We start from the raw sequence: 26,301 nt of genomic DNA on the forward strand, positions 1-26,301 counted from the left end.
TAGTTATGCATCCATTAATAAGGTATCAAGTTGATAATATTAAATGTTGAAGTTTGTTTGCTGCACTTTAAGGGTCATGCCACATCAGAACAAACTAATCTAGACACACTTTCTACATCATCTCCAATGCAGAGAATATTTTTCTTGAATATAATTATCAGCAAAACAATATAACAAAAGAATAATAATAGAAATTGTGAAATTAGTTCAGTAATATTAATAAATCCTCAAATATGATGCAAAGAATTTTATTTAATTTTCAGTTATGTTTTACTTAAACAAAAATGTTTTCCTATAATTTGACATAACTGTCTTCATTTGTTAGAGGTGGGATAATGAAATTTGATGTGTAAGTTGTACGTACTTGTATTTATCTTTATAAAGATACAGATATAGTGTAATGAAACCAATTGTCTAAGATATGTCATGTATTCAAAGAACAACTTTCAAAGTTAGCAACTTTATGTGCATTTTTTTTTTTTTTAGATGTTCAGAGAGCGAGATAAGTGCCGAGAGCTTATAGAAGAACTCAAGAGTACACATGCTCTCATACAGTCAGGCATAGATGCACATAATGAGGAGAGAGTGGTACTAATGCTTCAGCAGAGAAAAAGAGCAGTTGAGAAGTTTGAGGTATGATATATGTTTGAAGATATTATAATATTATGTAAATTGTTGTAAATAGTGAATCTTTTAATATATGTATGGGCAAACTCTGAACAGCTTGGTAAGCAACCCACAAGGCCAGCAAATGCCACATAATTTGAAATGAAGTGGTAGATGGAGGCAGAAACAGAAAATGAGTGCATTGGCAGTTATTGATTCTTAGACAAATACTGATAACAGTTTGTGTGCATTTTAGACTACAGTAAACAAATAATAAATTACAAGATTTCACTTTTAATTGCATTTGCAGTTTGCCATTTCACTAAAATTGGACTAATATACACTGACTTCTTGCAATGTCATCTCTTGGTGTTTGCAAGGAGGTCAAGATCTACTTGTGGTTTGTGTACCAGTAAATGCCCATGCATGTTCTAAGAACTTGTCTGTACATTTAAAAACTTCTTTATTTGATTTATTACTAACAAAGCACAAACATTACGGTGTACCAAGCTGTTGTTATCTCTTCGTTATTCTATGCGTGTGAAACCTGGACCCTATACCGTCAGCACATCAAGAAACTGGTACACTTTCACCAACAAAAACTTAGGTCCATCATGAATATCAATTGGGATGACTATATAACTAATTTTGTGGCTCACAAGAAAGCACAATTAAACAGTACAGAAGCCATCATCATTGGTCATGAGCTTGGATGGGCAGGCCGTGTCCATCATATGAGTGACAGCAGACTCCCTCAGAAAATCATGAACGGTTAACGCAGCACTGGCAAGAGGACTCGTGGTGCTCCTCTGAAGCAATGTAAAAATTAATTTAAACAGAACATGAGAAGAGTAGATATAAACCCAAATACTTGGCATACTCTTGCAGTAGATTGCACTTGTTGGTGTGCTACCTTCTCAGCTACAGTTGTACAGTTTGAGCAGGAACATTGAAGAAAGGACGAGAAAACCCACCAGAGAAAGAAACTACGCCAAACAATACTACGGCCCTCCCACACCTTCCATCGGATGCAACGTATATAGCCATGTGTTTTATGCAAGAATTGGTCTGATAAGCCATCAGCGCCATCTCCATCGAGTGGACCAATGAATTATGATGGAACTGCAGGCAAGAAGCATAAACTTTGATATGAGCATCGGCTGACAACTAACAAAGAATGGTTCATACTTCACTGCTGCTTTTAATGGTAAATAAATTATCTCATTGGAGTGCTGGTTTTTGAATGGCCATCCTCAGCAAATGACTCCTGGGACAGGAACACTTGTTATGGTTAGAAATCATATATATATATATATTTCGTATGGCATGAGGATACATTGTTACAATTTGGTTATTCACAAATATGTACAATTACACGAAAAACAGTTTCATCTATACACACAGAACCAGTACGTAATAAACAAACAATATTTATACATTTGAGCTCATCAATATCTGCATTGCTGCTAAAGGTGAATGTCCAGTTAGAAATCATGATGTGGTGATATGGGCATATGATATGGTTTGTGGCTGTTCGTTGAGAAAGTTGGTGCTTTCTAGGACATCCAAGAATTACTGATTTTATATCCTTCTTCTAAATTCATATTGTTCAGATGTGTCTACATATTCCTGTCCTCGTTGACAATTGCAGATTCTTTATTATATTTGAATACTGCAATATATTTTATATTCCTAGAGTTGAAGCTTCCACGGTGTGTAGAATTATTTAGTTTATTTTCCAGGTTGAACGGTGTTGTTGTTTTCTGTACGTTATGTACAGTTTGCCGATGTTTCAAATACATTGCAGTATTCTTTGTCAAGGCGACTGAAGAACCCCTACTCGATCCGAGATAATCAGTCTCCCAGGAAGCAATTACACTACAAGGGTGGTTCCTGACCTTGGTCTTTTATATCCTAGCCTTTCTGGCTGACGTAAGCCTCCTGGCTCTCTCGTGAGAATTCTTGCTTGCTTGCTGTTTAAAGGAGCCTAACATCGAGGTCATCGGCCCGCCATGAGAATTCTGGAAGGTATGTGTCACAGCCAGGTAGTGGGGCTTGCCCGCGCCATTATGTAATTGGAGGTTCGGCCTACGTGTTTATGTTGTGGTCTGTATGTCTTGAACTATGAATGATAGGCATCCAAGTATTACTGATTTTATATCCTTCTTCTAAATTCATATTGTTCAGATGTCTCTTGATTTCGATAGCCTTGCGGATTTTCCTTTCCAGATTCCAAGGGATATCTGCTAGGATCTTGGTTTTGTCAAATGATATTCCGTGCCTTGTTTTGTAGGAATGCTTGGCTACCACTGAAATATCTGTGTTTTGGTTCTTGGTGTGATGGATATGTTCTTTTAGGTGGGTGGAGATCAGACGTTTTGTTTCACCAACATAACACGTTCCGGGTTCCCGGAACTACGCCCTTGTAGTGTGATTGCTGCCTGGGAGACTGATTACCTCGGATCGAGTAGGGGTATTTCAGTCGCCTTGACAAATAATACTACAATGTATTTGAGACGTCGGCAAATTGTACATAATGTACAGAAAACAACAACACAGTTCAACCTGGAAAATAAACCTAATATTTTGTATTCCTTGTTTTTTAATTGTAGTTACTTTGTAAATGTAAAATTGGGGGCTTCCACAACTCTACTGTATATTAGAGTTTGTGAACACCTGGTTTTAAATTATAATCATCTATGTCGGATGCTGAATCTGAATAGTATTTGGTTAAGGGCTTTGTTCTGAATGCTGTCTTGTATCTTAATTGTCTGAATTTTTAGAGAAGTTGTGTTTATTTAGAATCATTCCTGTAATGTGTGTCTCCTTGTTTTGGATGTTCGGTATAATTTGTTGTTTTCAATTTTGTGTTGAAGTAGCCATTTAAATTTTGTCAGATACTTTGGGATATGTAGGTCACGACTGTAATTTTCCATAGAGAGTAGCATGATGTTGAATCTCTGTAATATGAATTAAAATGCTGAGTGTTCTTGTTGTTTAGTTTGAGATGTGGAGGATTAAGGTGTCTTATTTCTGGTTGTTCTAACTTTTTATTATAATAATAATAATAATAATAATAATAATAATAATAATAATAATAATAATAATAATAATAATAATAATAATAATAATAATAATAATATCTTTTATGAGTGTGTGGGATTCTTACCCACTAAAAACCACACACTCTTTTCCCACGATATGTGTCATCACTCCAGAACCGCTCTCGCATTACTTCAGGGTGATATCGTGCTTTGTCTTTCAGACTTCTTCTTTCTTCATTTCTCCTTTATGAATGTTTGTATCCTTCCAAATCCTTCTTCTTCTGACAAAGGACATCCTCCATATATACTGCCACGCGATCCCAGGATTCCTGGTTTCGTAGCATCGCCGAAATAATATTATCTGTTGTCAATTATCCTAGTTCAGTTTCCACACATCTTCACTGTATCATCCAATGGCCGCACACAAAGAAGGTGAGAAATACGTCGTCAATGTCATCACAGTATATGCATGCTGCGTCACTCGCTCTGCCCACTTTATGCAGGAATTTCCGAAAATATCCATGTCCTGTTAGAAACTGCATGATATAGTAATTTACTTCACCATGGACCCTTTCAACCCAGATATCCAAGTGTGGTATCAGTCGCTTGTCCATTTACCCCGAGGTTCACTTTCCAATCTGAGTTGCCATCGCCTCATCCATTGATTAAAAGCATGCTTCTTTGCACATTTCTTTCCCAGCTCTCCTTAGGTATGCCAAATTTCATGTCGCTCCAATGCAAGTAGGTCTATTGGGGCTATTGCTGCCACTGTGAGGATTGCAGGTTTGGAAACCGTGCAGTATGCACATGCAATACGTAAAGCTGCTCTCCGTTGTACAGCAGCTATCCTTCTCCGATACCAAGCAAATCTCAAGGATTCAGCTCAGATTTCAGAGCCATACAGGAGCACTGACTGAACCGTCGACATGAGTAGACGTTTACTGGATTTCGGACCTTTAATATTTCCCATCAGTCTGCTAAGTGCAGTCATGTATTTTACTGCCTTATCTGTCGCTCTCTGTGAATATGATTCCAGAATGTGAGCTTGGAGTCAAGGGTCACTCCTAGATATTTTGTGCTCGCAGATGTTTCAATCACTAATTCTCCAACAGTCATTGGTACAAGAGTTTCGATCCTTTTCCTCGTCAGAAGAACTATCTCCGTTTTGTGTTCGGCTAGTGTTAGACTGTGGCTCATCATCCATTCTTTTATGCACTGCATCACCTGGTTCAATTTGATTTGAACCATTTCAACATTACGAGCCACTATCAAGGCGGCCACATCGTCAGTGTAGCCCACGAGCTTCGTGTCCTCTGGCATCTCCAAACGTAACAAGTCATCATACATTATGTTCCAAAGATCTGCACCAAGGATCGATCCCTGCGCTGCACCAGCTGTCAGATGTTTTGTCTTTTGTTCATCTTCCCTATCATACAGCAGAGTGCGATCTTTGAGGTAATCTCTCATTATGCGCATAAGATATTGTAGTAGCTTGAAAGTTTCTTCAAGGGCTACCAACATGTCGCTCCACCTTGCTGTATTGAAGGCATTCTTCACGTCCAGGGTCACAAGAAGTGTCAATTTACGGGAACGATGGTTGCCCGTTTGTGCTCTTTCTGCTGTATTCACCACCTCCCACACTGCATCTAGCGTCGAGTGTCCTCTCGGAAATCCATGTTGATGAACAGATAGATCCCCTGCTAGTTGAACTGAGAGGATTCTGGGCTGCAAAAGTTTCTCCAGGCCTTTTCCAGCTGTGTCCAGCATACATAAAGGTCTATAACCACCAAGTTTTCCTTTGCTGATCAAAACCAAATGGGCCATTTTCCATTGGGGACGAAAAACACCTGCTTGCAGGCAATATTCAGCAACAATTCTGGACAGAGTTCTGATATTATCTTTAGCACTTCTGTAGGTATACCATCTGGTCCTGGAGTTTTCTTGTTTCTAAGAGAGCTGATAGCTCTATTCAGCTCCTCTACTGTGAAGAGGGGTATATCATCCAGTTATTTTTCATCGTCATACTCAATCCTCTCTGGATGGTCTGGGAATAGTGTACCCACAATTTGTTTAATAGTTTGCGGATCCGCACTCGGGGTTGAAAATGTCCCGAGTTTCTTCATTACAATCTTGTAACCTAGTCCCCATGGATCATCTTCTACTTCTTTAGCTAGTGCCCACCATTTATCAGCTTTACTTTTTCTAATTATATTACGAAGCTCCTTCTTCGCTGACCTGTACTTCGCTGTGAGTGAGGTATTCTCTGGACTGCCTCTCATCCTCTGAGCCCTGTGTTGAAGTCGCAGACAATTCCTTCTCAGTTCAGCAATCGCTTAGGTCCACCAGTACGCTGGGCGCTTGCTATTTCGTGATATCCTTTGGGACATTGAGGCGTTGCATGCTTGATGGATTACCTGCATGGTGAGTTCAACACATACACCAGCTGCTTCTTTCCCTCTACGAGCGAAACATTTTTCTGTTATGTTCTCCATTCAATTCCGTATTACATCAATGAACTTTTCTTTGTCGATACCGGCTATGTTCCACCATGCTGGCCTGCGTAAGATGTTTCTTTCTTGAGGAGATTCTTGGAGCAGTCAAAAGATGATATATTGATGATCACTTCCCGTATAGTTCTTGATCATTTGCCACTCAGTAATCTTAGGCGCGATACCCTCCGATGAGAAGGTTACATCCGGTATTGTTCCCTGGCATTCTGGCCACTGAATTTCTTTTTTTGCTAGTGACTTTACGTCGCACCGACACAGACAGGTCTTATGGCGACAATGGGATAGGAAAGGGCTAGGAGTGGGAAGGAAGCGGCCGTGGCCTTAATTAAGGTACAGCCCCAGCATTTGCCTGGTGTGAAAATGGGGAACACCACAGAAAACCATCTTCAGGGCTGCCGACAGTAGGATTCGAACCCACTATCTCCCGGATGCAATCGATATGTTGGTACATTTCCAATGTTGTTGACCACCAAACCCATTCTGGATGCCATCTCCATTATACGCTGTCCTCTGGAGTCTATTTGTGGCATGCCCCATTCCAACGCTTGAGCATTTACGTCACCGGCGACCACTAGTCTGTTTTCCATTCTGCGTATTACATCCTCGAGGCCATCAAGTTTCATCTGAAAGTTGGAAACAGATTCATTTGGCGTAAAATAACAGCTTACGATAGTGATTCCCCCAGTCTGTACCCAAACAAAACCGTCTTCGCGTCCATGCTGTGTTACTGGGACTTCTCCTAGATCTGGTATCCAAATTGCAATTGTTCCGAGGTTATCCACAAACCACCCTGAATGGTCCCTCTCTTGATATGGTTCGCTAATAATAATGATGTCTACTTCCATCTTATAAATCGGCTGTGTCATAAGGTCGTTAGCTGTTTGACTCCTGTGCATGATTGCTTGAAGGATTCGCATCATTTACTGTGATTTTTGGCCTTTTCCAGAGCTTCACAAAATATTGCACATGCTTTCAATCCAGGAACATGATTTTGTTTAGCTTCATTGACACCCTTGTCTGTACAAAGCATGCATCGCAGATTATTCTTTTTACAGTCCACTGCCTTGTGACCAGATTCTCCACACTTAAAACAGAGCTTACAGTGCAGTTTCTTTTTTTTTTTTTTTTTTTTTTTTTGCTAGGGGCTTTACGTCGCGCCGACACAGATAGGTCTTATGGCGACGATGGGATAGGAAAGGCCTAGGAGTTGGAAGGAAGCGGCCGTGGCCTTAATTAAGGTACAGCCCCAGCATTTGGCTGGTGTGAAAATGGGAAACCACGGAAAACCATTTTCAGGGCTGCCGATAGTGGGATTCGAACCTACTATCTCCCGGATGCAAGCTCACAGCCGCGCGCCTCTACGCGCATGGCCAACTCGCCCGGTGTGCAGTTTCTTGCCAGGTGTCCATATGATAGGCAATGAAAGCAGTGAGGTAACATGGTTCTAGCACGTACTATACAGTATAGCCATCCTATCTTAATTTTTCCTGCTTCCAGTAGTTTCTGAGCATCCTCATCTTTGGTTTCGAAGATGGCAAGTTTCTGTCCCCAGGTGTTTGGTTTCGAGACCGATATTTTCAGCTCTCCATGGTGATTGCCAGAATCTTGTCTTACAGCTTCCTTGACATCTGCAGTGGTAGTGACTCCATCCATGTCTCGAATCTCCACTGTAGTTCGGGGGATTAAAGCCTTTACATCACCATCTCATCTGAGGGCATCTCTCAGAGAATTACTGAATATCTTCCTGTTTTCAATTGTTTTATTGAATTCAAGAAGAAGATGTGCATGAGGCCATTCTTTATTTCTGTTTTTAGGTTCTTAAGAGGAATAGCCATGATGCTCTTCAACAGTGATCTTGCAGTCTCAAGATGCACCTCTTCTTTATACTGATTCTCCATTATTTGCTGACTGATATCATCAATCAGATTTAGGTCAATACTCCTACCATTTCAGCCATTGTGGATGCTTTCCCTTGATACTCCAGGGAGCTCCACTGTATCACAATGAATCTCTGCTTCTGCCATCATGCCAGTGAGGGAACCAGGGAATCTAGTTGGCCGTGTCTTGAGCCAAGGGGATGATGTCGTGAGTGGGCGCTGGGAGCGCTTACACTAGAAAACGATCGTCTATCTACTGCAGTGCTACTTCTATGTGATTTTGATCTTTGCCAAGATGGCTGCTCACAACAAGATTATTTCACCGCAAACTTTTCAATATTTCACTGAATATTCTGTCGTTTCAGTTGTAAACAAACACATCTACCATGTAATGGAGCTTAAAATAACCATATTAGCATGTTTCAGTAAGTACCTTCACAATATAAACCCGCTTTCTTGAGCTATCTTGTAGCTGTGAAGTTCACACGTTCTTTCATGTCCAATAATAATAATAATAATAATAATATTAATAATAATAATAATAATAATAATAATAATAATAATAATAATAATAATAATAATAATAATAATAATAATAATAATGTTGAAAAGGCATGATGTTTCGGAAAGTAATAAGATCAGCACGGTTTATGTTAAAATGACACTATTTATTACATACGTAAATCACAGGATGGATGCAGTGAAAACAATAGACATGGAGATTGCAATTGTGACATGTCAGAATGGACAAAGAAAATGTAGTGTGTAGGTGGTGCTACTTGATGGTGGCTCAGCCAGAGTCATATGAATTTATATATAAATATTCTCAAAACCCTCTCTCGAAGGCTGAACCAGCTTCAACATTTCAGTCTTCTGACACCCAGACTCTTTAAACACTTCCAGTGCTTATCCTTTGGTAGTCCCTTGGTTAATATATCCACAGGCATCTTCTCAGTTGACAAGTATTCAAGGTGAATGTCCCCAGATGAAAGAACCTCTCATACAAAGTGATGTTGCACATCAATGTGCTTAGTCCGAGAGTGGAAAACAGGATTTCCAGCAAGCTTCTGAGCTCCAATGTTGTCATTATATAGCTGTGCAGTCGACACGCTGTTAATGCTTATCTCCCTTGCTAATCATAGTAAGTGCACTGCCTCTTTTGAAGCCTCACTCAAGGCCATATATTCAGCCCCTGTTGAGGATAATGCCACTGTCCGTTGTTTCCTGGATTCCCAAGATACGACTCTGCCATACATTGTGAAGGCAAAGCCAGTGTATGACCTGCGATCGTTGATGCATGCAGCCGAATCAGCATCTACATAGCCATTTAAATTACTGGTATCTCTTCCAAAGTGATTCCCACATCAGAGGAACCCTTCAGGTACCTCATTACCCTCTTTGCTGATTGCCAGTGTTCTTTGCCAAAAGAATCATTGCATTGGCTCAAAACACTCACTGCATGAGATATGTCTGTACGTGTTGTGGTTGATAAATACATAAGAGCACCTATGAGCTCTCTGTAGGGGGGCCCCTCGCCATCATCCTTGGACCAAGTATTTGATCTTGACAGTTTAATTCCATCTTCAATTGGTGTGGCTACGGACTTGCAATCAGACATTTGAAAGCGATCTAAGATGTCCATAACATAATCTTTCTGTTTCAAGGTGATACCGGATTCATCTCGAGAAAACTCAATCCCGAGACAGTACTTAATGTCTCCCAGGTCTTTGACCTCAAACGACTTTTGTAGAAATTTGTGGACCTTGTCAATTTCTCTCGAGTTCCGTGACAAAACTAAAATGTCATCAACATGAACTATGATGAGGAGAGCATCAGCATCTGAACCCTTCACATAGACGCTTGAATCGCCGGATGTTGGTTTGACACCAAGCTTTAGTAGTTGCTCGTTCAAGCGTTGGTGCTAACAGCGGCCAGCTTGCTTCAAGCCTTTTTAATACGGCACACACAATCCTTGCTCAACATCTTCAGCATCCTCTTGGCTTCAGCTATGATCTCGGATGTTACATTACTTCCATCTACAATGAATTTGAGTATTTCCCTGGTGTAGTTTGATACTTCCATAAAGATTTCCTGTTCAACAATTCCATTTAAGTATGCAGTTGCCACATCGAATTGTTGGACATACATTCCATGATGAGCAGCGAGCGCAATAGCAATTCGTATTGAGCTGAGTCGTGCTAATGGTGTGAATGTTTCAGTATAATCTATACCTGCCCTCTGGGAAAACCCCCTGGCCATGACTCTAGCCTTCCTTCTTGTGATCTCACCATTTGCTCCGTACTTATTCCTAAGGACTACACGACTTCCAATTGTCGTCCTATTTTTTGGGCGGTCTACAAGATCCCACGTCTTGTTTCTTAGAATAGAGACAAATTCATCTGTCATCGCCAGCATCCACTCATTTTTATCTGGACCTGAAAATGCCATCTGAATTGGAACCTCAGCCAGACATACCGAATCAGTTTGTCCTCCATTGTGTTCCTGGTAAAGCTTTCGAAGTCCGCCTCGTGTTCCCGAACGGATCATTTTTGGTCTTCCTGGAGCATGTCGAGATTGTCGTATTTCTGGTTCATTTTCAAAACCAAGAAATTCTTCTTCAGAACTATCTGGATCTTTGGTGCTTTCTGTACATTCTGTGTCTCTAGGAGTTATGTTTACATTAATGAAAGGATCAACCTTCTCAGGCTCTATCCTGGGATGATCTTCATCAAAGTGCTCTACATTTGGGTGCTGACTTGGAAAAATATCAAGGTCGTATTTTTGCTTTTTTCTGTCTCCTTTCAAAAACTTGATATCACGTGAGATTTCCACTTTTCGTTCCTGTGGTATCCAAATTCTGAAACCTTTGGACTGTTCCGCATATTCGAGGAATATGCCCTTTTCTCCCTGAGGGTCAAATTTTCCTACGTTCGGCGATCGATTTAGGCAGTAGGTTTCACATCCAAATTTTTCAAATTTACAAACATTTGGAACCTTTCCAGACCAGGCTTCGTAAGGAGTTTGTCCACCCAGTTTACTCGTAGGACATCTGTTTCTAATGTAATTCGCTGTTGAAACAGCCTCTGACCAGAAAGAAGGAGGAAGTCTGGACTGCATTAATAAACATCTGGCCATCTCGACGAGTGTACGGTTTTTCCTTTCTGCTACTCCATTTTGTTCCAGGTTACGCGGAATCGTCAGGCATCGTAGGATCCCGCAGCTTTTCAACAGTGGGAATTCACATACTCTATACCGTTATCAGACTGCAAAATCTTTATCTTCGTGTTTTTCTATGTTTCCAGACGTTTTCTGAAGTCCTAAAACTCATTAATGTTTTCATTTTTCTGACGAAGAAACTTCACTTCGCACCATCCAGTCGCATCATCGACAAATGTGATGAAGTAACGCACGTTTCCATTCGAGGATACCCTCACTGGGCCACAAATATAGGAATGAATCAATTCCCTTGGTTCCATTCTTGCATCTGACTTCTTCGGAAAAGGGGTACGTGTCATCTTTCCTTGGAAACAGATCTCACATTCAAAATCCTCTTCAGTGTCGATGACTTCGATTCCCTCTATTCTTTTATTCTTCACTGCCTGACGTAGATCTGTTATGTTTAGATGCCCTAATCAAATGTGCCAGTCCATAATAGACCCTTTTCGCGTATCTTCTCGGGCAATTTTTCCCCGTTCTTCGGCGTACGACCCATTAACGTAATAAAGTCTGTCTTTTCTATGTGCAATGAATAAGGTACTATCATTTGCATCTGTAACTCGAGCGGATGTTTTGTCAAACACTATGCGGTGATCCCTGTCTACGATCTTGCCGACTGAGAGTAGTTTATTATGCAGATCAGGTACGTATAATGTATCGCATAGGTTGAAACTTTTATCACAACCATCAACGTTCATTGACATTGTCACTACACCTTTTGCACTTATTTTCATTGTAGAGCTGTTCGCTAACTTTTAATCATCAGAAACATTGGATTCTACTTGTGAAAATTAGTCCAGATTTTTACACATGTGCAATGTACAGCCGCTGTCGAGGCACCACACTGTATATGCGTTGCGGTCCGTCACGAACTTGCACGAGTTCAGTTCTGATGTAATATATAGCGAGGTACTTTCTTCAGCCTTGTGAGCATTATCATGATCATTTTTACTCGATTTGCACTCCTTCACCTCATGACCTATCTTTTTACAATGATAGCAACGAAGAGATGTGGATACTCCTTTTTCGCCTTTATCGACTTTGCTTGTGGGCTTTCTATAATTCTTGTTCTTGTATTTTCGTTCAACAGTCATACAGTTTTGCATCATGTTGTTTTGATCACTGCTCCTTATGTCACTTCCTTCGACAATTTTTATGCGTAATACCTCGGGCTTCAGAAGTTTGTTGCGATATTCTATCGCGCACTGAAAGTATTCGAAACTCACTGGCAAGCTATGGAGAAGTAATATGGATAACAAATCATCGTTGATTGCAATGTCCATACCACTTAGCTTGTCTACGGCATTGAAAAATCTCTGCAAATGATCGCGTACATCCCCATCTTCACTCATTCTTTGAAACACGATCGGCTTTAATAATGTTGCTTTCCGCGCTGGCCCCTTCGATTGGTAAATCGACTCTAGTTTTAGCCACAGTTCGCGCGAAGTGACACAATCTTTTACCTGTTTCAATTCTGAGGGTTGAATCGCCAAGATGATATCTGACATTGCTTCACTGTCATGTTCTTCCCATTCTGTAATAGCGGCCGTGTCCTTGCTGACCGGTTCAGGTTTAACCTTTATCCCAGCTATGTACGTCCACGTACGATATTTTACTAACACAACCTTCATGTGAATTTTCCACGTGTCAAAGTTGTCCTTTGACAGCGTCTCGATGCGCACCATACTTGGAGTGTTCATCTTCACACACTATCTCTTTGCAGAAGTTACTTGGCTAAATGTTTAACTCAACCTCGCCAACCGTGCGCGACACAATATTTTCACGCGTCTATTTTTCAGTGTATTTTATCACTACACATTTAATCACTTTCCAAACACGCATCCTGGGCCCATAACCTGTTGAAAAGGCACGATGTTTCGGAAAGTAATAAGATCAGCACGGTTTATATTAAAATAACACTGTTTATTACATACGTAAATCACAGGATGGATGCAGTGAAAACAATAAACGTGGAGGTTACAACTGTGATGTGTCAGAATGGACAAAGAAAACATAGTGTGTAGGTGGCGCTACCTGATGGTGGCTCAGCCAGAGTCATATGGATATATATAAATATTCTCAACAAATAATAATAATAATAATAATAATAATAATAATAATAATAATAATAATAATAATAATTGTTACCGTATTTTTGTGGTAGGTAGAGGTGAAAGAAGTTATGGGGGTGAACGGGTCTCAAACTACGAAATTAAAGTTAATGTAAAATTTAACAAGGTTATATTCTCTTTTCAAAATCAAGAAATAACAAGCATGGAAGGTACAGAGTAGCAAGGCAACAAAAGAGCAACAACAGTATTTACAGGCTTTGGGCTTCGAGCCCCGAACTCACAATTCTTGAGCAGTTAGCCCAAGCTTACATGTACATAAGGTTTAACAAAGGGGCAGAAAACCCCAATCATGCCCAGGAGCACTTGCTCCAAATTACACAGTAAGACCTCCTAGAGGCACGCAGAAACAAATTTCAAAAGAGCGATCCGCTCTCAAAGTTTTAAGCCTATCAAAAGGCCACACCTAACTCGACCTTCAAGCTGTCCTCTAAGGACGTAAACACAGGGGTAAAATACCCAACCTACTGAGGCCTATTAAGCGAGAAAAGGATAATTACATGGCCTCTAAAATACCAATGTGAGAGGAGGCGAACTGCACTCCTAATACATTTTGTTTTAAAACCTAATCTGGCTCTAGGCCACAAATGCAAGGGCTAATCCCATACTAACGAGGTGACTTTAGAAGGAAACAATTTACATTACGTTAAAGAAGAATTGGTTGTGAAAAGGTAAGTTCACCTCAAAACAATATGAGTGGGAGCTCGAGAGGGTTAAGCACTCTCTATCCCAATATGTAGCATACAAGAGAATAGATACTAAGAGTCTTTACATTTTAGGGAAAGGTTACATGGTGGAAAAGCTTCGGACCCGCCCCGAGAGTTAAACTGCTGAGCTAGCAAGAAAAGAAGTTATTATACGGCCATTACCTGGTTGTTGAACAGCTGTCCGAAGAAAGAGGCACTTCCCGCCCCCTGCTATGTACTTTACACACTGAAAGATGGTACAGAAGTGGCGCAGAGACCCTAAAATCAGCAGTTTATATACTCTCGCGGAAAGTTCGAGGCGTTTCAGGAAAGAAAACACCCGCCCACAATCATTTATTGGTTAGGGTTAAGCAGCATATCCAATTTGAAGAAGAAACACCTTATTGGTCATAAATTAATTAAAGAAATTCGGGATTGGCTAAATTCAAAACAAGGGGAAAGAAAGGGGTATACAGCCAACTTAAACAATACCAGAAAGAAATTTAACAAGAAACAAACTTTTGAAATAAAAATTTCTCCAAAAAACAGTTCTTTCACTTTGCACTAGGGTGCAGTATAGTAGTTCTTCAGTAGTGTCCTCTAGAAGAGAAAGTTCACGCTTCTTACTACAAGCAAAACAAAAATACGTCGAAAACGACCCAGTTCAGAAACTTCAAAATTTCCAAGTAGTGACATCTTCTGGGTAACTTGAAAATTAATACATTAGATAAAGTTCGGACTTCCTCCAGCAGAGGATTTTCAACTGGCGCAAAGTTTGAATTAGCGGCGTGGAGGTGTACCGCCCGGTACAGACCTCCCCCCCCCCCCCCCAAAAGTCCCTCCAGGGGTGACACATGAAATTTGTTTGAAAATAAGGTCCAAGTTATGATGTTGATATGGAGATTAATTGCAGAAGCATTTATAAAAATTTTCTAAATTTGTTTTGATCCAGTTTCAAAATTCTTGTAGTAACCGTTGAAGTAATGTCTTTATGTTTGTAGGAATTGAATTCAGAAGAAAAACTTTTAATACTTGAAAGTGAAGAAAAATTTTCAAAGTCCACCAAATATTGCAGTAGAATTCCCAAGTGTAGTAATTGCTGATAGTAAATGTCCATGTAGTTGATTAAATTGGATGGCCAGACCGGCCGCTGCAGCTTATGTCCATAGGAGGCCGCTCGGACCCCTCAAGTACCCTGAGATACCGCTCGCCCGCACTATGAGAGGAGTAGAGGTGTTGAAGCACGCCGCGCCCGCGGTGAACATATACAGGCTGCGGGCCGGTAGCAGATCGTGTGCCGCACATCAGCCTTGGCCGGGAGGAGGGCTCCGGCTCGCCGTACACAGGTTGGCCTCACTGGGGAAGGGCGGGCCCATACCCTGCCTCAGGAACGGTACGGCGCCGCGCTGCTGCGGGGGCACTGAAACATTAAAGCTCGGCGGCAGAATTTTGTTTGACCAGAATGATTTTTAGGGTACAGTCTCAGTGGAGGAGATGAGTGGCCAGCGGCGTGGAGATATTTATTTCATTCCTCTAAGCCACTGTGTGTTGGGGAGCAGGAGACGGGAGCGTGGTAATGGCCGTGGCAAGGACAGGATGGCAGTTTAATTAATCGGGGAAGGTTTACAATCAATGGTTACAGACAAAGTAAACAGATTCCAAGGGCGAAAGGCCTTAAAGGTGAAAACCTTCAAAAAAAAAAAAAATATAACCTTCATATTCCTTTCAAATTATATGAAGCAAGTTAACACAAAAATCACACCGGTTTCACCTGGGACAGGTGAACCCTAAATATCCTCTCGGTGGCTGGATTACTTAATAATAAGGTAACGGGAGTAAGGAAATTGAGAATAATACACAGCCCATGAAATCTGGGGGCAAGCTTGCCCGCGGGAACAAAATTCTTGACCATCACCTGGTCACCTACCTTCAAATTGGTGGGTCTCTGTCCACGATCATATCTTTCCCTAACCTTTTCATGAGACACCTTAAGATTGGCTTTAGCTTTCTTCCAAAGATCTTTAATATTATCCGGATCTATTGTCTCGGGTAGAATGTCACTCAGAGACCAGAGGTTCGAGAGCAGCGTGTTGGGAATGAACTTGAACATCAACGAAGCTGGGGTAAACTTGTGAGATTCATGAACCGCCGAATTCAAAGCAAAAGCTAACCAATGCAGGGACGTGTCCCACCTAGAATGATCTTCATGATGATAGGCAATAAGCGCAGACCTGAGATTACGATTAACCCGTTCAGCCAGAGATGGTTGAGGGTAATAAGCAGAAGTCGTCACATGAGAGATGGACAAGTCAAAACAGAATTTACGAAAAAGATTTGATGTGAACGCCTTAGCATTATCAGACACAATATATTGACACGAACCAAAAGAAGCAAAGATAGAATTTAGACAAGTAATGGTGGACTGAGCGGTAGCCAGCTTAGTCGGAAATAACCAGGAAAATCTTGTAAAACCATCTACGCATACAAAGATGAACTTGTTGGCATTTCCCTTTGACTGGGGGAAGGGTCCTACATAATCAATATACAGACGTTCCATGGGGCGCGAAGCCTGATGCGAAGACAAAAGGCCTACCTTGGTGGACATGGTGGGTTTACTAAGCAAACAAGATTTACAAGCTTTTACTAGTTCACGGATTTCACCGTCCATACCCTTCCCGATGAACCTTTCACGAATCTTTTCACGAGTTTTAAAGATTCCAAGATGCCCCCCTAATGGGGTCTCATGATAGTACTTGAAGATCATAGGCACATGAACAGCTGGAACGACAACCTTCATCATCTTATCATGCCTCGAAGGGCAACATAGAACACCATTCCTCAGTACATAAGGGACAACATGTTCCCCAGAAGAAAGGGTTTCCATTATCGGAGCCAGCGTTGGATCTTCACGTTGGTATTTCTCGATATCCCTAAAGAGCATGGGAGCATCTGTTAAGATGGCATTAACATCAGATAGTATGGACTCGGGAGGTGATGAAGTGTCGACCGGTTCATGGGTCTCGACGTCGTTGGAAAACATACCGCTGAGTCCATCGGCAACAACATTTTTGGTCCCTCTGATATGCCTGACATCGAATTGGAAGGCAGAAATACGGATGGCCCAACGGGCTATACGACCAGTACGACGCGGCCTACCTAAGACCCAGCTTAAGGCTTGATTATCTGTCTCCAGGTCGAATTTGACATGTTCCAGATAGAGACGGAACTTTTCTAAGGCAAATAAGACTGCCAAACCTTCGAGCTCATAGATGGAATACTTGGCTTCTTGAGCCGATAGAGTCCTAGATGCATAGGCGATGGGTCGCCTTCCTAATTCAGTCTCTTGAAGAAGGACTGCTGCTACTGCTGACGACGACGCGTCAGTTTGGACGATGAATTTCTTTGAGAAATCAGGCATAGCAAGGACAGGGGCATTACAGAGAGCTAATTTAAGATCTTCAAAAGCGGCTTGTTGAGAAGGTCCCCACTCGAATTTGATGCCTTTTCTACGAAGAAGGTTTAAGGGCGCCGCTCTATTAGCGAAGTTAGGAATAAACTTCCTGAAGTAATTCACCATACCAATGAACCTGGCGATACCTTTAATGTCCTTGGGAGGTTTAAAATCACGGATGGCCTGTGTTCTAGAAAGATCGACTGCCACACCATCAGGTGACACAATATGCCCTAGGAATGACATGGAGGGTTTAGCGAAGGCAACCTTGGACAATTTAACAGTTAACCCAGCCTTACGCAGGCGCTTGAGAACTTCTCGCAGATGATCTAGATGTTCTTCAAAGGTCTCCGAAAATACGACGACATCATCCAAGTAGTGATACAAGTACTCAAATTTGATGTCGGAGAAGGCCCTATCTAGCAGCCTAGTGAGTACAGCTGCTCCCGTGGGGAGCCCGAAAGGCACGCGGTTGTATTCATACAAATTCCAATCCGTGGCAAACGCTGTAAGATGTTTAGACTCTTCCGCTAGGGGAATTTGATTATAGGCCTGATTCAAGTCCAAGATAGTAAAGAACTTGGCCTTACGAAACCACGAAAAACAAGAATGAAGGTCAGGAAGGGGCACAGATTGTAACACCACCTTCCGATTGAGAGCCCTATAATCAATGTAATCAATGACAGGCCTGAAGCCCCCTTGGGGTTTCGGGACTAGAAAAATAGGCGAAGAATACGCCGACTTAGAGGGCCTAATAATACCATCCTTCAACATCTGATCGATAATTTCTTTCAGAGCCTTCATTTTTGGTGGAGATAGCCTATAAGGTGGAAAACGGACAGGAATCGAATCCGTGACCTCAATTTTGTATTCAATAAGGTCAGTAACACCAAGAGTATCAGAGAACACCTCTGGAAACGACTGACACAACTTACGAATATTATCAGCCTGCTCCTCAGGTAGATGTCTAAGGTCTAACAACATCTCATCCTGGGTAGGCGAAAGAGATGAACATGATGCAGAATTACATTTTAACAAGGGGATTTTACAATTGGAAGCAAATTTGAATGTGCATGACTTACTCTGAAGATCGAGCACAAGACCAGTGTGAGAAATGAAGTCAGCTCCCAATATGATGGGGCAAGACAAGTGCTTAGCCACAAACAATTTGATTTTCCATGTAAATTTAAAAATACGAATTTTGACCTGTAAAGAACCTAGAATTTCTAATGGAGATGAATTAGCCGAAACATATTGGATCGAAGAGGAACAATAGTCAGGAAGTTTACAAACAGATTTCGATTTTGCATACCATTCAGCCAAATTAATAGAACAAACACTGCCTGAATCTAATAGAGCTGTTATAAGCTCATTATTTAACTCAATTTTGAGAAAGGGGACCGGTGCGGGGGTATCCGCAGCAATCCTAAGACACTCTTTGGGGCATTCAAAAGATGGATTTGCAGATTGAACATTCCCTAAATTTTCGATCTGTTTACCAGGGGCTGAGCCTCGGAAAGATGGATTAGTCGACTCAGCCGAAGCCACTAGTCACTTTTTATTATTGGCATTGGTGGAATTTGCACCAGAGGTTGAGCAGGAGGGGGTGCTATTCGAATTTGGGCAATTCTTGGCGATATGTGAGAAAGCCCCACATTTAAAACAGCCTTGTGATGAACCAGCTCCATTATTTGCCCTACTAGTTTTGACCAATGGACATTTATTGCGAAGATGGTCAGGCGACCCGCAAGCATAACATTTACGGGGTGTGACTGGTCGGCGAGGTGGAGGCCGAGTATTACTAAACGAAGGAAGGGGTTCTTTCGCGACACGCATGGAATCGGCGTATCTAACTCCTTCCGCTGAGACAGCCAATGCTTCAAGTTCAGAGAAGGTTTGCGGGCACGCCGCGAAACACAAATATGACCTATAAGATGGTGAAATGCCTTCCACAATAGCTTGTACAATCTGATCCTCAGGGAAGTGAAGAGCAAACACCCTAGTATAGAACTTAATGTCTTGTATGAAATCAGCCAGATTTTCATCCAATCTCTGTACTCGATAATAGTACTTCTGGATCAGAGAAGACCTCGCGCGAGCAGATGTGCATGAAAATCTTCAATAGATGACTGTTCGGCAATGGCTCTTACTATTTTATCTGAGAGAATACCAATTGCATAAGGATAAATTATCTGTAAAATTTGACACGGAGAAAGAGAAAAAACAAGGGCATGATCCTGAAATTCAACTAAAAACCTTAAGAATGAAATAACTTCACTGGTGGTATTAACAGAAAACTTAGAGATACCTCTGAGCAACATTGCTAATGGATGAGGCAAGCTGCTGAACCCAGGTGACATAGTAGGTAAAGGTTTCAGTGGCAAAGAAGTTAGTTCAGAACGTACATTATTCAACGACGTACGGCGTTCAGACTCGTTGTCCAATGGGGCAGAGATAGTTTGAGCTCCAACGGTTTTCCTATTGACTTCTCCCGTAGGAGGCTCTTCCCCGCTACCTACATTCACCGTAGCGGGTTGATCAGTTTTGGGAGGAACTTCCCCAGTTAACAATTGAGTGACCTTACTAGATAATTCAGAAATATTTTCAAGCACCGTACTAGCTTCCTTCCTCTGAACGTCATTCAACTTCAGAGACAACAGATCGTTAACTCTATTTGAAAAATGAAATAGCCTGGCTTGCACACGCTTAATTTGATTAGGAGAAGGATCATTTTCGTCAAAAAAACTAACTACAGATGCTAGCCCAGTAATATTCTCGATGATCGTGGAAAGAGAGTCGTCAATTTCTTTCTCTCCCAAAGTGGCGATGGAAATGGGCAAATCAAGGGACTCTCTAAGCTTGTTTGTGTCTACCGCAACCGTGCCTCCAGATTGCACATTTCTAATAGTCAATTCATAGATCAACTCCTCCTTGCGCAAATAGTTAAGATGGAGAACATCGCGAGGGCCGGGCATGATGACAGAACAATTTTGAAACAGGAAAAATCAAAAAATTCCAGCAACTGAGAAAATTGTTAGAGTTCGGATCAAAGCAATGTTTAGCCGTCAAAAGGGGCTAAATTGAGACCCATTCAACCACGCTCTGCTACCACTTGTTACCGTATTTTTGTGGTAGGTAGAGGTGAAAGAAGGTGCGGGGGGTGAACGGGTCTCAAACTACGAAATTAAAGTTAATGTAAAATTTAACAAGGTTATATTCTCTTTTCAAAATCAAGAAATAACAAGCATGGAAGGTACAGAGTAGCAAGGCAACAAAAGAGCAACAACAGTATTTACAGGCTTTGGGCTTCGAGCCCCGAACTCACAATTCTTGAGCAGTTAGCCCAAGCTTACATGTACATAAGGTTTAACAAAGGGGCAGAAAACCCCAATCATGCCCAGGAGCACTTGCTCCAAATTACACAGTAAGACCTCCTAGAGGCACGCAGAAACAAATTTCAAAAGAGCGATCCGCTCTCAAAGTTTTAAGCCTATCAAAAGGCCACACCTAACTCGACCTTCAAGCTGTCCTCTAAGGACGTAAACACAGGGGTAAAATACCCAACCTACTGAGGCCTATTAAGCGAGAAAAGGATAATTACATGGCCTCTAAAATACCAATGTGAGAGGAGGCGAACTGCACTCCTAATACATTTTGTTTTAAAACCTAATCTGGCTCTAGGCCACAAATGCAAGGGCTAATCCCATACTAACGAGGTGACTTTAGAAGGAAACAATTTACATTACGTTAAAGAAGAATTGGTTGTGAAAAGGTAAGTTCACCTCAAAACAATATGAGTGGGAGCTCGAGAGGGTTAAGCACTCTCTATCCCAATATGTAGCATACAAGAGAATAGATACTAAGAGTCTTTACATTTTAGGGAAAGGTTACATGGTGGAAAAGCTTCGGACCCGCCCCGAGAGTTAAACTGCTGAGCTAGCAAGAAAAGAAGTTATTATACGGCCATTACCTGGTTGTTGAACAGCTGTCCAAAGAAAGAGGCACTTCCCGCCCCCTGCTATGTACTTTACACACTGAAAGATGGTACAGAAGTGGCGCAGAGACCCTAAAATCAGCAGTTTATATACTCTCGCGGAAAGTTCGAGGCGTTTCAGGAAAGAAAACACCCGCCCACAATCATTTATTGGTTAGGGTTAAGCAGCATATCCAATTTGAAGAAGAAACACCTTATTGGTCATAAATTAATTAAAGAAATTCAGGATTGGCTAAATTCAAAACAAGGAGAAAGAAAGGGGTATACAGCCAACTTAAACAATACCAGAAAGAAATTTAACAAGAAACAAACTTTTGAAATAAAAATTTCTCCAAAAAACAGTTCTTTCACTTTGCACTAGGGTGCAGTATAGTAGTTCTTCAGTAGTGTCCTCTAGAAGAGAAAGTTCACGCTTCTTACTACAAGCAAAACAAAAATACGTCGAAAACGACCCAGTTCAGAAACTTCAAAATTTCCAAGTAGTGACATCTTCTGGGTAACTTGAAAATTAATACATTAGATAAAGTTCGGACTTCCTCCAGCAGAGGATTTTCAACTGGCGCAAAGTTTGAATTAGCGGCGTGGAGGTGTACCGCCCGGTACAATAATAATAATAATAATAATAATAATAATAATAATAATAATAATAATAATAATAATAATAATAATAATAATAATAATAATCAACAACAACCTATGACCTCATCATATCTCTCTTGGGCATCTATGGCTGAGTTTTAATGAATTTTGTCTGGTAAACACCAAATGTGTTACCAGAGATCTTTTATATGCCAACATCATATGACATGGAATGCTGAATGACATTCTTTCCACCCTTCAAATATCCAATTTCCTCTGCCAGGTTTGAACCCACTATCTTGGGATACGGAGGCCGACATTCTACCACTGATATATCCCACTGATATTGTTATGGAGAGAGTTAATGAAATAGTGGCCCCTAGTCCCAGCAGCAAGTACATGCTCCAACAGCAGATAAAAAAGAATGGCACTGATGTGGAAAGATTCTATGAAGGCTTGTAAAAACATTCTGGAATCAACAAAAAATGATAGCATAACCCTGATAATGGGAGATTTCAGTGCTAAGATTGGCAAGGGTTGATGAGGAAATTTGGTAGAAAATTTGTGGATTCAGAGAATCCAATGAATGCGGGGATAGGTTATACGAATTTTGTCAAGAAAATGAAATGGTTATTACAAACACATGGTATCAACTTCCTGATCATCGATTATACACTTCGGTTTCACCTGGTGACATTGAACATGATGTTCCTATAAGGAACCAAATTGATTACATCCTCATAAATAAGAGGTTCAGAAACTTCATTAAAAGAGTTACTACATACACAGGAGCAGACATAGGTTCTGATCATAACAATATAATTATTAAATTAATGTAGTAATGGTCCACCTTTCACTACTATAATATGCAATATTCTAAATTACATTAATTAGGGACTAGTTTTGGCTGGGGCTGGCCATCTTCAGCCTTAATGTAAAACATCTAATAACTAAACAAATGTACATGCACACAATTGACATAAAACCAATGAAACAAATATATACAAATATATATATATATATATGTACAAACTGACAAGATACACGTGCTTTGCTACGGTATTATACTGAAATTTATAATTGAATGCTTAACGTTTTATATTGAACGGGAATGCCCTGCGAACATTCACGTACATATATTTCTTGAAAGGAACTCGCTAACACTCGGCTGTATGCATTCAAAACATGCGCCGAGCGTGCAGGCATTGTGGGAGACAGCGTGCAAGCTAGCACTGCTCCAGAGTGCCAGCCAAGGCCAAGTGACATCACACCGAAGGTTCTCTCTTGTTCTATGGCATTTCATCATGAACAGAATGTAATATCATAATTTCGAGAACGTCATCTTGTAGGCCTGAACAATAAATGCTGCTAGCCAAAATTTCATGTAAATCGGCGGAAGGATGGCCGAGATATAAATTTGTCTAGATGCCCACATGTGCAACCACGCCGTCCGACCTTCGGCAATAAAAGGGAGTCGCCAGCCTGGAGTAAAGCAGTGTGCAGTATGCAGTGAGCGTGTGTGTCACTCAGTGTGTGTGTGTGTGTGTGTGTGTGTGTGTGTGTGTGTGTGTGTGTGTGTGCAAGCAAGCACATCGTCGCCTCGCTATACGGTTCGTTACTCTGTCCGGATAAGTACATGGGTTCGAAAGTGTTAATGTTGAAAGCCTTCTCCGTGGACTTTGACTTTGCGCGTGAACGAAAGCTTATTTTCGTTTCTATCATTCTGTAGGGCTGTGCAATTGTATTTCGTTTGTGGATTGTGAATTTAAAAGGACTGTACGTTTGAAACTGTACTGTAGTTGCTTCCTCTACCGTGTTTAGCTGTCTCGTAAAATTGTGCCCTAGCAACTGAACAATTCTTTTACGAACAATATCACGTTATTTTGTAAAGAACAGTGCTTACTTTTTTTTCCTTCAAAGGCTGTGTCTATCACTCCACGTGAAAACAGTGTTAATATCTCCTACCATAAACTGTGCCAACCTTCATTTCATTCAAAGACTATGTCAAATCCCCTCATAAAACTGTCAAAAATTACGTCTCAGTGATAACCTTGCCTCAGAGAAAATTACGATGTAACAGAACTTGGACTGTCATAAACTGTTTCTTTATATTCGTAGAAGCTCTAATTTATTTTAACAAGAGTGTGTGTGCTGAACTCATTGCATACAGTGCAGAGACTGTATCCAAAGAATTTAATTTATTTTTTTGAGATTGAGCGAAGTGCTTAATTATTGCATCTCGGAAGGTTCCAGATTGCTTTCATTGTTTATTATTTCAAGTACGATAGTGCCTACTGCATTGGCGGCTGCCAAAGCCTGTCACACTCCTCTGGGGCAATGATTAATGAATTACAAATGAAATGAAATGATATTGGAGAGTGTTGCTGGAATGAATCATGATGGAGAAAACCGGAGTACCCGGGGAAAAACCCGCCTCCGCTTTGTCCAGCACAAATCTCACATGGAGTGACCGGGATTTGAACCATGGAACCCAGCGGTGAGAGGCCAGCGCGCTGCCGCCTGAGCCGCGGAGGCTCCTTATAAGTACATTATGAACAGTAAAATCAATTGGTCTCATCTCCTTTTTCACCCCACCGCGGTTAAGTTGATTTACCCCCCACCCCCCAAAAAAAGGAGGCGTGTTTCCTTATGGTTAAAGGAGATTCCAAATACCAATGTTCACGTATGTTACCTTCAGTTTTGAGATATAAGTATCTCCATAAAAGTAATTCACTTTTTTCACTTATTTTCACACTCCCCCCCCCCCCCTCCGCCTTAAATGAATTTTCCGGCAAAAATACAAAAATACTAAATTCTAAAAACGATCGGACTGAGCTCAGTTTTTGAGATATGTGTCCTCATGAAACAAATTCAACTCCTTTTCACACCCGCCCCCAAAGATGATTCCCCCCTAAAAAAACGCATTGTTTAATTTTTTAAGAAGATCTAAATACCAATTTTCACGTCTGTAAAAACTTTAGTTTTTATTAGATGTTAGTATACTCATACAATTAATTCAATAAATTTTTCACCTCTCCCCTCCCTTCATTTGATTTTCCAAGAATACCTGTTTCTTTACTTTAACAGGAGATTCCAAAGACCAGTTTTTACATCTGTAACATTTTACGTTTCTGAGATATACTGTAGATATAGTTTTTCTAAAAATTCACCCCAATTTGTCACTCCTGTTTAACCCCCATTAATAAGATTTTCCAAAAACAAAAAAATAAATGTTTCTTTATTTTTAAAGGAGTTAGGTCTGTAATATCTTCAGTTTCTGAGATATAAGTATCCACATTAAAAACATTCAATCCCTTATTTACACATTTCACCTCTCCTATTGGGATTTACAGAAAACAAAAAAAAAATATGTGTTCTTTCATTTTTAAAGGAGATTCTAAATATCAATGTTTACATCTAAACTTTTAAAGTTTTGAGATATAGATACACCCCCCATGTGGATCTTCCAAAAACAAAAAAAAGACATGTTTCTTTACTTTTAAAGGAGATCCCAAATACTGATTTTGAGGTCTGTAACATCTTCAGTTTCTGAGATATAAGTATCCTTATTAAAGGCATTCAACCCATTTTTCACCCCTTTTCACCCCTCCTATTGGGATTTTCCAAAAAGAAAAAAATACGTGTTTCTTTATTTTTAAAGGAGATTCTAAGTACCTATGTTTATATCTGTAACTTTTAAAGTTTTGAGATATAGATACACTCATTTTAAAAATTCACCCCCTTTCAACCCTCTACTATTTGTATTTTCTAAAAACAAAAAGTACACTTTTCTTTATTTTTAAAGGAGATCCCAAATACCTTTTTTTTTTCCAGATCTGTAATATCTTCAGTTTCTGAGATATAAGTATCCTCATTAAAGGCATTCAACCAATTTTTCACTCCTTTTCACCCCTCCTACTGAGATTTTACGAAAAGAAAAAAATACGTGTTTCTTTATTTTTAAAGGAGATCCTATGTACCAATTTCTACATCTGTAAACTTTTACAGTTTTGAGATATAGATGCATTCATTTTAAAATTTCACCCCCCTTTTCATCCCATATTACTTGGATTTTCCAGAAACAAAAAATATGTATTTCTTTATTTTTAATGGAGGTTCCAAATTTAAATTTTCATGTCTGTAACATCTTCAGTTTTTGAAATATAAGTCTCCTCATAAAAGGTGTTCAACCTCCCTTCGCCCCCTTTT

The 26,301-nt window shown here is 40.5% G+C and overlaps 1 protein-coding gene across 1 annotated transcript in view; it reads left to right on the forward strand.

Annotated features, from left to right (window-relative positions):
* The window catches only part of LOC136877696 (cilia- and flagella-associated protein 91-like), a 156,895-nt gene that overhangs the window by 65,263 nt on the left and 65,331 nt on the right, over window positions 1-26,301 (forward strand). The window contains exon 10 of the mRNA XM_067151908.2: window positions 487-633. Within this exon, the coding sequence (XP_067008009.2) occupies window positions 487-633 (147 nt within the window). The remainder of the gene's footprint in view (window positions 1-486; window positions 634-26,301) is intronic.

The sequence above is a fragment of the Anabrus simplex genome, chromosome 7 (assembly GCF_040414725.1).
Source record: "Anabrus simplex isolate iqAnaSimp1 chromosome 7, ASM4041472v1, whole genome shotgun sequence".
NCBI lineage: Eukaryota > Metazoa > Arthropoda > Insecta > Orthoptera > Tettigoniidae > Anabrus > Anabrus simplex.